At 35.3% G+C, this 14636-nt stretch overlaps 1 protein-coding gene across 1 annotated transcript in view; it reads left to right on the forward strand.

Annotated features, from left to right (window-relative positions):
* The window catches only part of LOC149562480 (uncharacterized), a 75155-nt gene extending 61220 nt beyond the window's left edge, over positions 1–13935 (forward strand). Inside the window, exons 4-6 of the mRNA XM_089825970.1 lie at positions 10820–10909; positions 12027–12230; positions 12372–13935. Of these exons, the coding sequence (XP_089682096.1) occupies positions 10820–10909; positions 12027–12230; positions 12372–13655 (1578 nt within the window). The 3' untranslated portion in view covers positions 13656–13935. The remainder of the gene's footprint in view (positions 1–10819; positions 10910–12026; positions 12231–12371) is intronic.
* Positions 13936–14636: the final 701 nt, after the last annotated feature.

Here is a 14636-nt window from a genome sequence, read left to right on the forward strand (position 1 = left end):
AAAGTTGAATTTATTAGATTGTTACGTGGATATATTTCCACTCCATTTTCGCCAACGTCTTCCTGTAGGATTCTCAAGCACATTTCTAGTTTGTAACAAACGCTTTTTCTCGGGTCTTAACTAACAACTAACATATCAAAGAAATACAATTATTATTTCATTTTCATAGGAAGACAGTTATATTAGTTACGTTCATGTGAATGAGATTAACGGTTACAATCAGTTAAACGAAATTCCATAACTAACAATTGAGAACACCATCATTGAATTTATTATGGAAATTAAAATCTACATACCATGGAATTTCGAAACCGAAATCAATCTAGGGATGCTTCTACAAACACCCAAGTTAGTCCATAAATACCACTTAAGATCAAATGACGATTACCATCCAATACCACTATATCAACCATCCAATACCACTATATCAAAATCAAATGATGATTACCATTAAATACCACTTATATCAATTGGGGCATCGATTACCAATGGATCATTTAGGGCATCGCATACCACTGTACCAATTAGGGCATCAATCATCATTTGATCATTTAGGGCATCACATATCACTGGATCAATTAGGGCATCAAATACCATTGGATCATTTAGGGCATCAGATACCACTGTATCATTTAGGGTGTCAGATACCACTGTATCACTTAGGGCATCAAATACCATTGTATCACTTAGGGCATCAGATACCAGTGTAACACTTAGGGCATCAGATACCATTGTATCATTTTGGACATCAGATACCACTATATCGTTTGGGGTGTCAGATACCTCTGTTTCATTACTTTTCTTCCTATTGCTAATTGTGGCAATAACATAAGATTAGAAGATATGCTCATAATCATTATTCTTGTAAATGAAGGACTGAAACAACAATCCTATAGATATATTCCATATTCAACTGGAAGGTTAGCCGATCTAAATGGTTACCAATTACATTGAGGAGAAAGGTTGCATTCATTAAAGGAAATAATTGAATTCAACGATATAAATTAATCCATCATATCTTCTATTTGTATAAATATCAGAAAAGTAAAAATACCTATTACCAATAAATGTTTGAATACTCAACTTATCTTTATTTGATGCAGGTCTTGACGTCTTGTGGAGAGGGGAAACATTGTCAGGGGCTTAACCTCCCAACCACGGGCCTCATACTTATCTCCACACTTTTTCTAACCAGAAAGTCCCTCCCAACCCGGAATAGACATGGAACACCTTGTCAGCCACTGAGCATCCTGGTACTTAATCACACCACTTGACTTGGCAACAAAGAATGTATTGGACATGCATGAGCTATCCAATGATTCCTTTTAGAATATTAAATAATTGTTATGTCACATCTTAATTTTGTTTTCATGCTAATGCAGATTCCTCTCTCACACCTCTTCACCCTTTTCCTTGACTATACAGTTGGGTGAGTCCCAGGTTATTGAATCTCAGAGCAACCAACTCTTTCTGTTGATCTTTAACTGATATAAGAATATCATATGTTTCCAGCTCATCACAATTTGTGATTCTGACAAATGTAATCTTTAAGACTTGCAGAATAAATATCATTTGATTCTAACTTTCATTGCTATAAATAAGATATGATTAAAATATGATAGCATGTCATGGATACTTGGCTTTTATTTATAATAAACAGCTCTATCTTAGAGAAGGTCTATCTGATGATATGTAAGCAAGATGATTTGCATCATGATACAAGACTGTATCTTATTGCTATAGTAAATTGAAATGCAACAATATCTAATAATAAAACATAATTCAATGCTTGGACTGTGAACACCACATTAGTTGGTAAAATGTGGAAATAGAAAGGAGTCTTGTTGGATGCTACCAATCAGTCCCACCCTTCATAGAAGAAACGCAAATTCCAGTGTGATTAACAATCACGTCTTCAGAAAATTATCAATGGCAAGTCGTGGAAGGAATATGCAATCATTAACAATGGTAAATTGCAGAGATATCGCACAATATTTGCAGAGGTATCCATACTATAGAAAGAAGTCAGGTGCTAAAAAGAAGTTGGATGCTGAAAAGAAGTCAGGCGATATGTAAAGGAAGTTGGGTGATATGTATTATGCCTTTTGACTCACTTGGCTTCATAGTATGAGAGGTATCGAAGTCTCTTTGGCTTCCAAGAAGCCGTAACTCATAAAGAAGAGACTTGGCCCTTGATCGCCAATAAAATATGCCAAATATTCATTTTGGTTTTAGCAAGAAGAAAAAGAATAATTATGGAAAAAGATTTGAAGTTTTAAATCGAGGATAATCATAATTTATATCTATCTACTTGCACGTAGATATACTTATGAGGTGGCATCATATTATTTATTAAAATAATATTATGGTGTCACTTTTATTCCTATATCTATGTGCACGTACATAGGTATACAATATAATGATGTGGTGAAAAAGTCAATCAAAAGCCATTTGAAGTATGCATTATTTTTAATCAATTAAAAATAACTAATATTTTAAATGTTTATTTAATAGTTCATGTGTGTCTATTGTGTGTATCCTGTTATGCAGTCGCTAGGTCCTCAACCATGGTGATTCACGATTCATACCCATTTGCCCAATGATGGTGATGCTCCTGTGCCCAATTCTTTTCTGACAATGCTGTCACCCCTTTGACGTGCTCCCTACAAGGAAATTCTCCAAAATTAAATCATATTACCACAACAAGTTATTAATTATAAATAATCATAATGGTTAACCGCCTTTTCAATTCCATGAATTCATGATAAATAATCAACTAGCATGTTGTCTTCATATGAAATTATAATGACTAACCATCTTACCATTTCGCAGGATTATAACAAATTTAACTATCAACGACTTCATGCGAATCTCAACGATTATATGAACATTTTAAATTGGGTCGAAAATTGGGATGTAACATAGTTTTACATTGTTTGTAATTCCACTTTTTGAGTGAGTGTTGTGGAGTCTAAGTGGAATAGAAAGGTCGTGGGTTCAAACTTCCAGTTGAGTTATGGGTGTGTTCAATGTGTAAGTTAAACAAGGTTACCAAGGCTATTTCATTTCATGTGGCTTGCTCTTGATATGAGAAGGAGGCTAAAGTAGGTGCATCTTATGTGCATCTTATGAGCCTTCTAAGGAAACAAATTTGAGGACTACTATCTTGATGGAAAATATTCCAAGGTGAATTTGTCAATGAAGGAGATAAGTAGCACATAGGTGTTTCCTTGTCGTAGTACCATCATAGGTGGATAGATGGATGTAATGCACCACCAATATTTAATTATAGCTATATATAAGCAAGGTTCTTACTTCCGTAGGGTGCTTGATTGCTAAGGAAAACACAAGGATTTAGAATTTCAGTTTTAGATCTCAAGAGATGCCATTGAGGGGCTCAGTCCTTCCAATGCAGGTGGCTAGTGATGTAATATATTTGTGCAAGGTGGTAGATAATTAGTTAAGTTCACCTATAGGAAAATTTAATAGTTCTCTTAATATATTCGGTAAACAATGGCAATAAAGGTCATCTTGACAAAGTTGAGTTGTCAAAGAGGTCATTATAGATGAAAGGAGGCATAGATGCTGATTTATATGAAATTAACATGTATTGTATTGTTAACATGCTTGGCCATATGAAATTTTCTAGTTGTGGGAGAGACCTTACCATATAAATTCCTTTACAAGCATGTTTGGTTCAAAATTTAGTGGAAGCCGAGAAACTTGTAATAACTGGTGCCAATTTTTTTCCCAAACTTGTTGTAATGTTCCCAACTTGGACTTAACTTGATTTACCTTGAAATGCCCAACTAAGGTTTGGATTGTGCTTGGAAATGACAATTTGTAATTTTTCCTATGAGGAGGCTTCAATTCCTAATGATTAACTTACATCACTATGCATTTAAATCAGTTTAAGTTAGAAACAATTGTCAATTACTGATTCATAATACATACTTAAACCCTAGTATCTTAGTTCTCTCCTAAACATTAACCTTAGGAAAGATGGGGATTTACTTCCTCAAGGTTTACAAAACATATATTCATACCTATGTCGGAACTCTTCTCTCAAGGTTTCATGATATATTACCTCATCTTGGGACTTACCTCCCACATTGCAAGGTATTTACTCTCTTTTGTAGATAAATCCAACCTGTCCTGTTAATGGTAATAGTGAGTGATTAAGGAATGACTATAAATATGTAAGACTTCATTATCGCTCAATAGAATTCAGATACAATATTCCACAAATCAGTATTTAATTCATAAAATGCTTGCAGCAATATAATACGATTCACCTCCTTTGATAAACACCAATTATAAATAATAATTGTCATTATTCGTTTTTGATCTTTTTCCTTTTGATTATACTGTACATTCTCTTCTTTCCCACCTCTTTTTATCTTTTGTGAAGAAGGTTCATACCTCTTCACCATGCCTGCCCTTTTCAGTGGTCACACCCTTTCACAAATACCATTCTTCAAAATGGGCCACAACCCTACATCATTGCCTCCCCTATAAAAGTTACTTCCTTCTTCTTCCATCAACCCCTTCTTAATTCCGGTGCTCCCTTTATGCAAACCAGAATTGTCTTATATCTCACAATAGAACTTACTATGATTACTTTCCCTATGATGATCCCCTCTTCCATAATTTCAACAAATGACCTCCCCTTTATATATATTCTCATGATGGGAGAGACAACCTTTCATTATTACGACCTTTCAAGAGAGTCACAATCGTTCATCCTTTATGCCCTTTGAAAGAGTAACAACTTTTCCAAACTACCACCTTTTGAAGGAGTCACAACCCGTCTTCAATTATTCCAATTGTCTTCCATTATTCCTTCCATAGTTGCCATGCTCCCTTCTTTCTTCTTTCTCCTTTCCCCTCTCAAATGAAATTCTCTTCTCTCTTTTATATCTCATGTTTGAGGGAGTCGCATCTTTTCCTTTCAAGCCTTTTGATCACCCAATAAACTTAATCAAATTTTAATTAAATTATTATGTATGTAAATTTAAATTTAATTATTTATTATTTATTATCAAATCTTATTTCAGAAAGGGGATGTCACACTGGTATATACCTCATAAATATAATAATGTTTTGTCAAGCAATTTGGAAACCATAAAAAAACAATCAGTAAACACTAAATCTGAATACTTCAACCCTTAAAGACTTTGGAATGCATCAGAAATTTGACAAATTAGTCACTTTTGGCCTCACAAATTATTGTTTTCATTGTAATCCCTGCAGGTCAGACTTCTGTATTTCTCCAACCTGTTGTTACACACAAATTTAGAGTGATACTGATGCATAAACAGGACGGCTTGTGTAGTTAATGAAGTTTCCCTTGGTCTTGGGCAGCATCTTAATCACTATATTCTACCCCTTAGAGGGGCAATGGACTTAGCAGCTCTAAAAAATAAGCAAGTATAAAAGGAATTGCTTTCTTATCTTTCTCATGCCACTATCCCCAGCTCCTTTAGTAATATGAAATACCTCTCATAAGGAGTGGCTAGGGCTGGGTCGATCCAAATCAGTAATAAAGATTAATAAATTTCTTTATAGCTTCAATGCCTCCTTCCCAAAGGGATGACAGAGTTTAACATGGAAAATGGTAACAGCTACAAGTGTGATTTATACAATTGGAAAGTACTTAGCTCAGCAACAAGGCATACTCAAGTATATAACAGATTTTGCAATACTTATGGCACAAATTCATTAATCATGAATCAATCAGCACATTTGTGAATCTTCTGTGAATCCAGATTAGCATTGGCTAGTGAGCAATTTATTCCGAACCAATATTCATCTGTGTGTTTTCACCCCAGGTCTATTGTTGAACAAACCTGCTCATCCTCCACAATTGGGTTTGAGGAAAATGCAAATACTAAGAACATCCAGAATATGAAAATGTCATCTAATAACCTCCTTTAATAACCCTTTTTGGGGTACACTAAGTTTCTAGGAAAATCATGTTTAATCTCCTTATAAAGTATCTTCTAGTTTAATTTTCTTTCAAACTAAGTTACTAAATCAGGTGCAGATGTGGATATGGGTACAAAGGTACACCAGTACGGAAAAAAATTGAGAAGGGGCTCAGTATGCTTTGGATATCTATATATGTATATATATAGCTTTGTTGAAATTCATTCTAAATAAGGTTACTATAGATATTTAAACATCTGAAAGAGAATAGATAAACCTATTTAAATATTAATGTGCATATGAAAGCAAAATGTTATAACATATATAATCGTAAATATTTATAATAATATATAATTGAAATATATAATACGTTCATGGTCGTATTCCTGCAACAAGGGCTATTTTTTCCTTCAGGTGAGTTTATTATTTCTGTTGCTGTTTTGGTTTGGTTCAATCAAATCATGAGAATCTGAGCTTGAAGAATACCTTTTGATAGTACAGTTGCATCCCTCCATTCAACTATATTCCTTTACACTGTGATTGATAAATTCAAATTTGTGCTGAATGTGACACAAATGTACCTTCAGAAATTCAAGGTACATTGTTTTGCTTTCAGATTGCTACATAGTCATTTAGGATAACCTTGAATGTAAATTGAACCCTAGGTGAACCAAAGCTCGATTCCACTCCATACCTGATTCTGGCATTACTCATACGAACCTTGAAACAACCAGCTTTCAGGTTGATTTGGCAACGTAGCTTTCAAACAACAAGTCACTTTATAATCAAAATAGTCATTTCTGCATAACCTCCAAGTTGCGAAAAATGCTTAATTAAGCCAATTGTGAATGCTGCCCAGACCAACATAACCTTAATTTCGCAAACCTCTTCAAGAAATATGGGATGCTTTCAACAATGTCTTAATTGAATGGAAAGTACCACAGGGCTTTCTTTGATTTCTAGAATTTACTGCTGCTATATGAATTCCAGCTCGAAAAGGCTCGTGCCCTCCAAGAAAGTTTGAGTTTGCAAAGATATTGGAGAGACTATAAAACAAGGACATTACAAATCTTTTACACATCCACACATGTAGTGAATCCAAAACAATATGTGTAGAATACAGTTATAGTTGTTCTTATTATTGACAAAAGGTGAAGAAGGGCCTCTTGAAGGTCTTGAAGACAACTTAAAATTTTGAGGAAGCTTAAAAAGTTAGAGTTGAGTGGATCAAATTCACAATACCTCATGGCTATAAACTTATGAAAAAAGACAGACAGATTTGCTTTAGCAAAGTGTCATCTATAGGTGACTATTTGGGCCTATCACTCACTTCCCATTTGCCCCCTCTTGTAGGTTTCTAGTTCTCTTGTTGCCGAGAGGAATTGGCTGACATATAGCTCTATCCACTTTCTTTAGAGGAACAAGAAAGTGGGGAAGATTGTTGCTATTCACGATTCCTCGAATCTCATTTGTTTCAAGAGATGAAGTATAAAGACAGCCTAGCAACATGATTGCATGTACAACCTGACGAGCCATAATATATTAATGAGAGCTATGTTCTGGGAGTGGTTGGGGTCCTGTTGTGGGAGGCTTGGAAGCATTTTCTTGAGAGATTCATTGGATGATAACTCCCTTTCTGAGCTTGTTGCTCAATGCAGCTAATGTAGTATGTATGCAACAATCTATTTGGCAATTCTGAGCTCTACTTATAAATCCTTGATTGATGAAATAATCAATCTTGATTCTTATTATGATGTTTGAATGGGATAATAGCTTAACATTATGATGGTTGGATGGGATGATGATTCTCATAATAATTATTACATATCTAACACATCACATTGAGTACTTCAAAATTATCAGTTTCTTCTCACTTGTTACATTATACTTATTTACAATTACTTATAAAATTTTAAATTAATTAATTTATAAGTTATTTTAATTGCTGCCTCCAAAATCAGGAGAATATTTTTTGTTATATAACAGTGAGAAACTGCTTATTGGTATTCTGACAGTAGAATTATCCTTATCTTGCATTCATTCTTTCTTCCTTATCTGATATTTGATTCTCTTCTATTCCACAAAGAGGGTTGTTTAAAGTACAGTTTTTATTTATTGACTATTGCCCTCCTTTTTTTGGCTTTTGTTTCATCTTTGCATTTTAGGATAAGCATCTGAGATAGGATTCTTTTCTATTTTCATGAAGGGGATTTCTGAAAATTATCTTTTATCATAATATTATAACCTACTTTTTAACAGTCTTTCGAATTTTAGTACACAACAAATCAAGATATAAGCCTTGATCTACCCATTTCTTGAATGGATGCTATGCTTACCAAAGGGCTTGGTAATGGATGGACTGCCAGATCTATTTAGGAACCATATTGGTATCCTTTATTATTATATACTCGTAAAATCTACATCAATGTTCAGAAGTCAGGCAACATTTCTCCTTTTAGCAATGGTAGGCAGCGTCTTTCTTGTGGGCTTTGTTTACCAATGCTCACATTCATTGGAATTTCCTGTAGGCATGCACTCTGCACAGATTCGATTTTTGTCGTCATTTAGACTAAATTTATATCAATTCTATTACTCGATGGCATGGTTCCATTTGGTTTTCTATTCCTAGTTCTGGCTCTATTTTAGGAGATACTCTAGCTATTCCATTTTGGGGAGCATTTTATGTATTGACATAGGCATATAAGTTATATGATTTGTGATTATAAACTCCATATTCAATCTTATAAATCTCTGTTTACATTTAGATTCTAATTTAATATGATAAAAATAGATAAAACAGGTGAACTGTTCAGTCATCCGGCATCCCAAGTTTTAGTAATCACGCTTACAGTAAAGTACAGTGATTAAGATATCTTTCCTTAAGTTATGATTCCTGTTCATTCTGAATTCATGAACTTGACTATTCTTGTGCTAATTGACCAGAGCCTTGTAATTGTTGAAACATATCATTGGCATCAACTCAAAACATTTGTATATCTAAGTTTGTTTGATGTGGTTAGTATTAGAACATCGGATCCTTTTAGGTGTGGCAGATATTCCTTACTGAACCTGTTCAGGTATATATCTCCTCCATGATGATAAGTTATAACACAAGATCAGCTAGGAGATGTGACTTTTGAATTTGATAAAATGTTTATTTAATTTTTGTCTCAGTGATTGGCTGTATCTGCTTCTGTATCCTTCTGCTGATTGCTTGTTTTCTATTTGCTTGCAGCAGCTGTTTTGATAACCAAGCTCATATACATGTTGTTGGTTGTCTTTGGTAACACTGCTTTTCAGATAGGGGCAGCATCTAATAACATGATTGAGGGTTCAACAATGGTAGAGAGGAATGGGCGAATCCCACATCCATAGTACTTGGTAGTTTAAAGGGTTGGAATGAGGAGCTGGACCTTACTTTTGTAGATTTATGCCTTGTCACTTTGAGAAAAAAACTCCAGGGAAAATGTCAAACTCATCTCCTTTCTGTTGTTCTTTCCCTGATTTGTCTGTGCTGTATGTGGGATTTGCAATTATGTTTTCTTGTTTTCACCAGTTTAGTGGCTCTTTCAATACATTCGAGGAGGTGACATATCTTACATCTGAAGATTATATTTTGATGGTTAACTGGGTGTTTGCATCCAAGAACCTTCAATTGTACAATATTTTTTTTTTGGGAGGGTTTGTTCTAGAACATTATTTTATCCAGTCTTTTTTAGAGGAGGATACCGGTTCAGAAGCTCAACTTCAAATCGTCCATAGATTCCCCTATAGAATTATCAATTGTCCTTATAGACGATTCTTCCCATATTTAGTTCCCTTTAGTGGAACCAAGCCAAGAATATGCTTGGAAGAGTATTCGTAGGTTTAAATTATAGGGTGCATGTTTTTGAAAATGGCCAGGTTTGTTTGCAAACCACGGGTCCTCTTGAAAAAGTCTCCTTATTGTTCTAGGGAAAAACAGGGCCATAAAGTTTCTTGTGGGCATCAGGAGGATGACATGTTGAGCTTGGAATCTCTTAGTCTCATGAATGAAAAATCAGTGCTTTCTCTTTGGTAAGCTTGACTCCTTTTTAATTTTAGGTTGGAAAATCTTTTTTACTGTCCTTCAATTATGGAATTGTAGGAATTTGAGTTGAGCTTTCCTTGCCGGTGCAGGGTGGTCTGGGTTGGTGGATTGGATTAGGAGATACTGAGTGATGATTGGAGTTGTGTGGAAACAAGGAAAGGAGAAAACTTTGGGCATCAGGAAATGTGGCACACATGTGAGTGTAGAATGTTTGGGATTTGTATTATCGACATCCTATTTGCATGTTCTGTGTTGCTGCTAATGTGACTTAGAAGCAGTCACCAGGATGGCTTTTTGTGAGACATCTTTGCCAATCTGCTCTACTGCCCGACTTTCTTATGTAGCATAACATGGCATTGGTCTGAGTGAAACTCCCTAAGGCTTTGATTAGGTTTGTAGTTTCCTACCTAGAGAGTATGGATATAAGCTATTGATACAATGATTGCTAGCTGTGTTATCATGCGAGTGTAGAATGTTTGGGATTTGTATCATCGACATCCTATTTGCATGTTCTGTGTTGCTGCTAATGTGACTTAGAAGCAGTCACCAGGATGGCTTTTTGTGAGACATCTTTGCTAATCTGCTCTACTGCCCGACTTTCTTATGTAGCATAACATGGCATTGGTCTGAGTGAAACTCCCTGACTTAAGGCTTTGAGTAGTTTTGTAGTTTCCTACCTAGAGAGTATGGATATAAGCTATCGATGCAATGATTGCTAGCTGTGTTATTATTTTGTCTAAGATACTTTTTTTGCTTCTTTTGCTTAAACAAGACAATAAGATACTATGTCAAGCAAACTGATTAAACTTAGCTATCTTGCAGATGTGGGAGAATGTTCGTGCAGTGGGTCAAAAGATCATTGTACTTGCAAATTCGCTTTCAGAATATTCAGAGGCTGCTTACCAGAAAGAGGTTAGATATTGACATCTTTCCAAAGACAGAAATGTTTGTTACATTTTAAAACATCTTTGGTTTGCCAGATGTTTAAAATGTATATTTTGACATATTTTGTATTCTATATTCTGTAGGACTGTATCTATAATTAAATTGTTGTCTTAATGGATGTAAGATGAGTTTTTGTGGTTTCTAGAAGAATGAGGAAGTTCTGATGTTTCTGAATGAGCTCTGATTTTTTAATCTTCTTGTTCCCCTCTTCTCCTTCACTTGTCCACTCTATCATTTATTCAGATCTAGCTCTGTTCTGACATGGATCGTGCTTTCCTCTTGTGATGTGGCCATGGCCTCTCCTATCCAAATCTCAACACATTTTTTAAGACTTCTTGGGAATTGTGTATCATGCTCAGATTAGCAGGTTAGTTAGTGATAATTTGTGCTTTGTCATGTTATAACCATAGAAACATATAGTATCACTAAGGTGCAGTTTGCATGGCTAATTTACCAACATATACTCTAGAGTGCTGCATGGCCCTTCTTCTGCACAGAAATTCAAATCTGAGACGAACCTTGGTAACTATGGAGTTAAAAGAAGTTTTTCTTTAATCACTACAAGTTCAAACATTCTTTTCAACTTTCCAAATGAGAATGTTACTTTTTAAGGGTTCCAAAGAGATTGTATGTATGTGCTCTTGATTATTAAATTATAATGGATTTAGTATTGGGTTGAAAGGCTTTACAGTGGAATTCTCTTTGAAATGAGAAATGACATTAGGGTAGGAAGTGAAACTTGGAGGTCAAGTTGCCAAAAACTTCTCATCATTCACATAAGAAAGAGCATGAGAAATTCCCAAGGAAATGAAAAGACAACTTGAAACAATAATATTGTGCCATGTTTCTGGTGACATCGGATATCCACTGTCCCTTATGTAGTATTTGCATGGAACTGTGCAACTATCTACCAGTTTTGTCCAAACCAATCATGGAAGCACTGCATTAGCTCCAGTTAACTATTTTCCACTTGAATGTTTTATATATTGTCCTTACAAATTTACAATATCTCTTTTTTGCAATGAATACTATGAATGTTCAATATGCCTGCAAACTGATTTAATCCCTTTTTTGGGTTTCTCAGGTAGCTACTTTGTTCAGTGAGAAAGTTGGAGACAAGGATGTGGTTTACGGCTCTGAAAACACTAAAGGGGGATCAGATATTGAAGGGCAGCTCCGTGAATCTCTTCAAAATTTGAGCCAGCATCATCTGTCTGAGGCAGACAACCAGCCAGGGAGTAATGCCAGGGCTGAAGAACATACTACTAATAGCAATTTGAGTAATTTGGTATGCACTTTATTACAGAGATATTATACATTTGCATGGATTTATCTCATTAGTTATACTCCAGAGGTGTTTTGTATATCTTTCTTACCCATTTGTCAATTGCTAAGGCTTATGACATTTCTGGTTTGTTTGAGTTTGCAGAATGAAAATGGGCAGAATGGGAGGCTAAATGGAGGACTGGAAGTTGAAACTACATCTCCCAATGAAGATGTGGACTCCAAGGAAGGGGATACTATAGCTCAATGTGTACCACATAAACAGCGTGATAGTTCTTATGGTGAAAAAATGGAAATTTCAGCCCACGACCGTATTTGTAGATCTTGTGGTGCTAATGAGCGTGATAATTGTATTGTACTCTGCACTGCATGCAAAGCGGCTTATCATATTTATTGCATTTCTCCTGCTCTTGAGCACATTCCGAGGGGAGATTGGCACTGTGCTGCTTGTGTTGGGTCAGAAAAGGGCAATGAGTCTGTACCAAAATATAATGGGATCGAGGGACACCATTGTATAGTTTGTGAACGGCTCAGTAAGGAGTTGGAAGCAGAGAAAAATGGAGTTGAATTTAGTACTGGTGGAGGGCATACAGGAACTTATTGTAATCAAAATGTGGCATGTTTGCATGGTAATAAAGAAGATGTTGATATAAATCAACGTGATGGCACAGGCGGACAAGATACAGAAGTCCATGCCAGTACAGAAGAGGAGAAACTACATGATAACAAACCACTGGCCAGAGTTTGCAAAGTATGTTCTTCTGGAGAGAGCGATAGTGACAATCTTATTGAATGTGCCAATACTAATTGTGTTTTCAAATATTTTCATTTGAGCTGCTTGAAGCCTCCTCTTGAATGTAATCCTCCTGCAAATTGGTATTGTCCATCATGTATATGCGTGGTTTGCCAAATTGATGAAAATGATGACAAAATTGTCCTTTGCGATGGATGCGATGATGGTTATCACACATATTGTGCAAAGCCACGACTTTCTCAAATTCCAAAGTTTAATTGGTACTGCTCATCTTGTCGTAAACTGAGACGACAGAGAACAAACAAAGGGAGATATCCCAGAGGAAATGCTTCAACTGAAGGATTACAGGGGTCAAGTCCATCTATGGCTGGCAATACATTATCAAGAATAGGCAGAGATGCACACAATTCTCATGATCGAGAACTGCGCACATCTATTCCGCAAGACCAATTACAGGCCACTCAATTAGAGAGTTCATATTCTATTGGTCCAGAGGATCCTGGAGTTAATTCTGATGAAAATCATGTTGATGGCTTTCACATATCTTTTAGGAAAAGGAATGCGTCTGAATCTGAAAAAGGCACAGAATCAAAAGAATATGGGAAGAGGAAGAGAAAATCTTCAGAACCTAGAAGATCTGAAGGACAAGAGGAAATGGGTAGGGGATTGATGTAGCTTAATTGAAGCTAATGTATTAAGATATTATATTTGTCAAAGTGCACAAATTTTGCAAATTCTCATTCTGTATCAGTGTATGAGTTATTCCATTATTTTCCTTTTTGTCTTCTATAGGCTAGGAGCATTTGGGTTCTAGAATCTAAAATCTGATATGAGTGAAACAAGCTTAATACACACTCTATAACTTGATGTAGTTCCCCTCTCAATCATGTATGACAGAACATGCTTTTATAATTTCATTAGAAAGTACCAGGAATCCTTCATGTTTCTTATGTAACTGATTTTGTAAAATACATTTTGGAAGTGACTGCAGCTTAATCTGGTTCGTATGTATAACGGCCTCTAATTTATAGAAAATAATCAGGGTTTATTAATCACAATTTTACCCTCCAGTTAGTTACAATATTTGATTTTATGCTTGTAACTTTGACCCTCTTGATTCTTTTACTTGTTAGTTCTCAGTTTTTTATTGTCATCATTGTAATTGGTTGTTCTTCCCATTCCTGTTAACCTAGTTTTGTTGTATTTCATCCCCTTTTCATGTTCATATGATGATGCCTTTTCTGACATGTCCAGGGTCTATCCATGACGGAGTTTTTACCCCCTAGTTTTAATTTAGTAGAAATTTATTTATCTCAAAATGATAAACGGAACTATGTTGTGGTTCGATCAGTTTTGCTTGATATTGTTTTATAATAAATTTTCCAAATATTTCATTTGTAAATGTCGCCAATTACTACAGAGCATACTGTATTTCTGGTACAACCAATTGCAAAAACTGATAGACGTAATAAGTTGGCATCCTGTGCATTTATATGCTGTCTTCTGCCATGAATGGACCATTGTATATCTGGCACTGGTGAAGTCTCACATTTTAGAGCAAATATGTTAAGGTGATGGAATGCAGCTAATGTACAGCGCAGCGATTCTTAACTTGAGTTGTACAGTGGGCAAACTTTATTCATGCTTGTATCATGA

This window comes from Cupressus sempervirens, chromosome 4 (assembly GCF_028749045.1).
Source record: "Cupressus sempervirens isolate cs-2001-9-10 chromosome 4, ASM2874904v1, whole genome shotgun sequence".
Classification (NCBI taxonomy): Eukaryota; Viridiplantae; Streptophyta; class Pinopsida; order Cupressales; family Cupressaceae; genus Cupressus; species Cupressus sempervirens.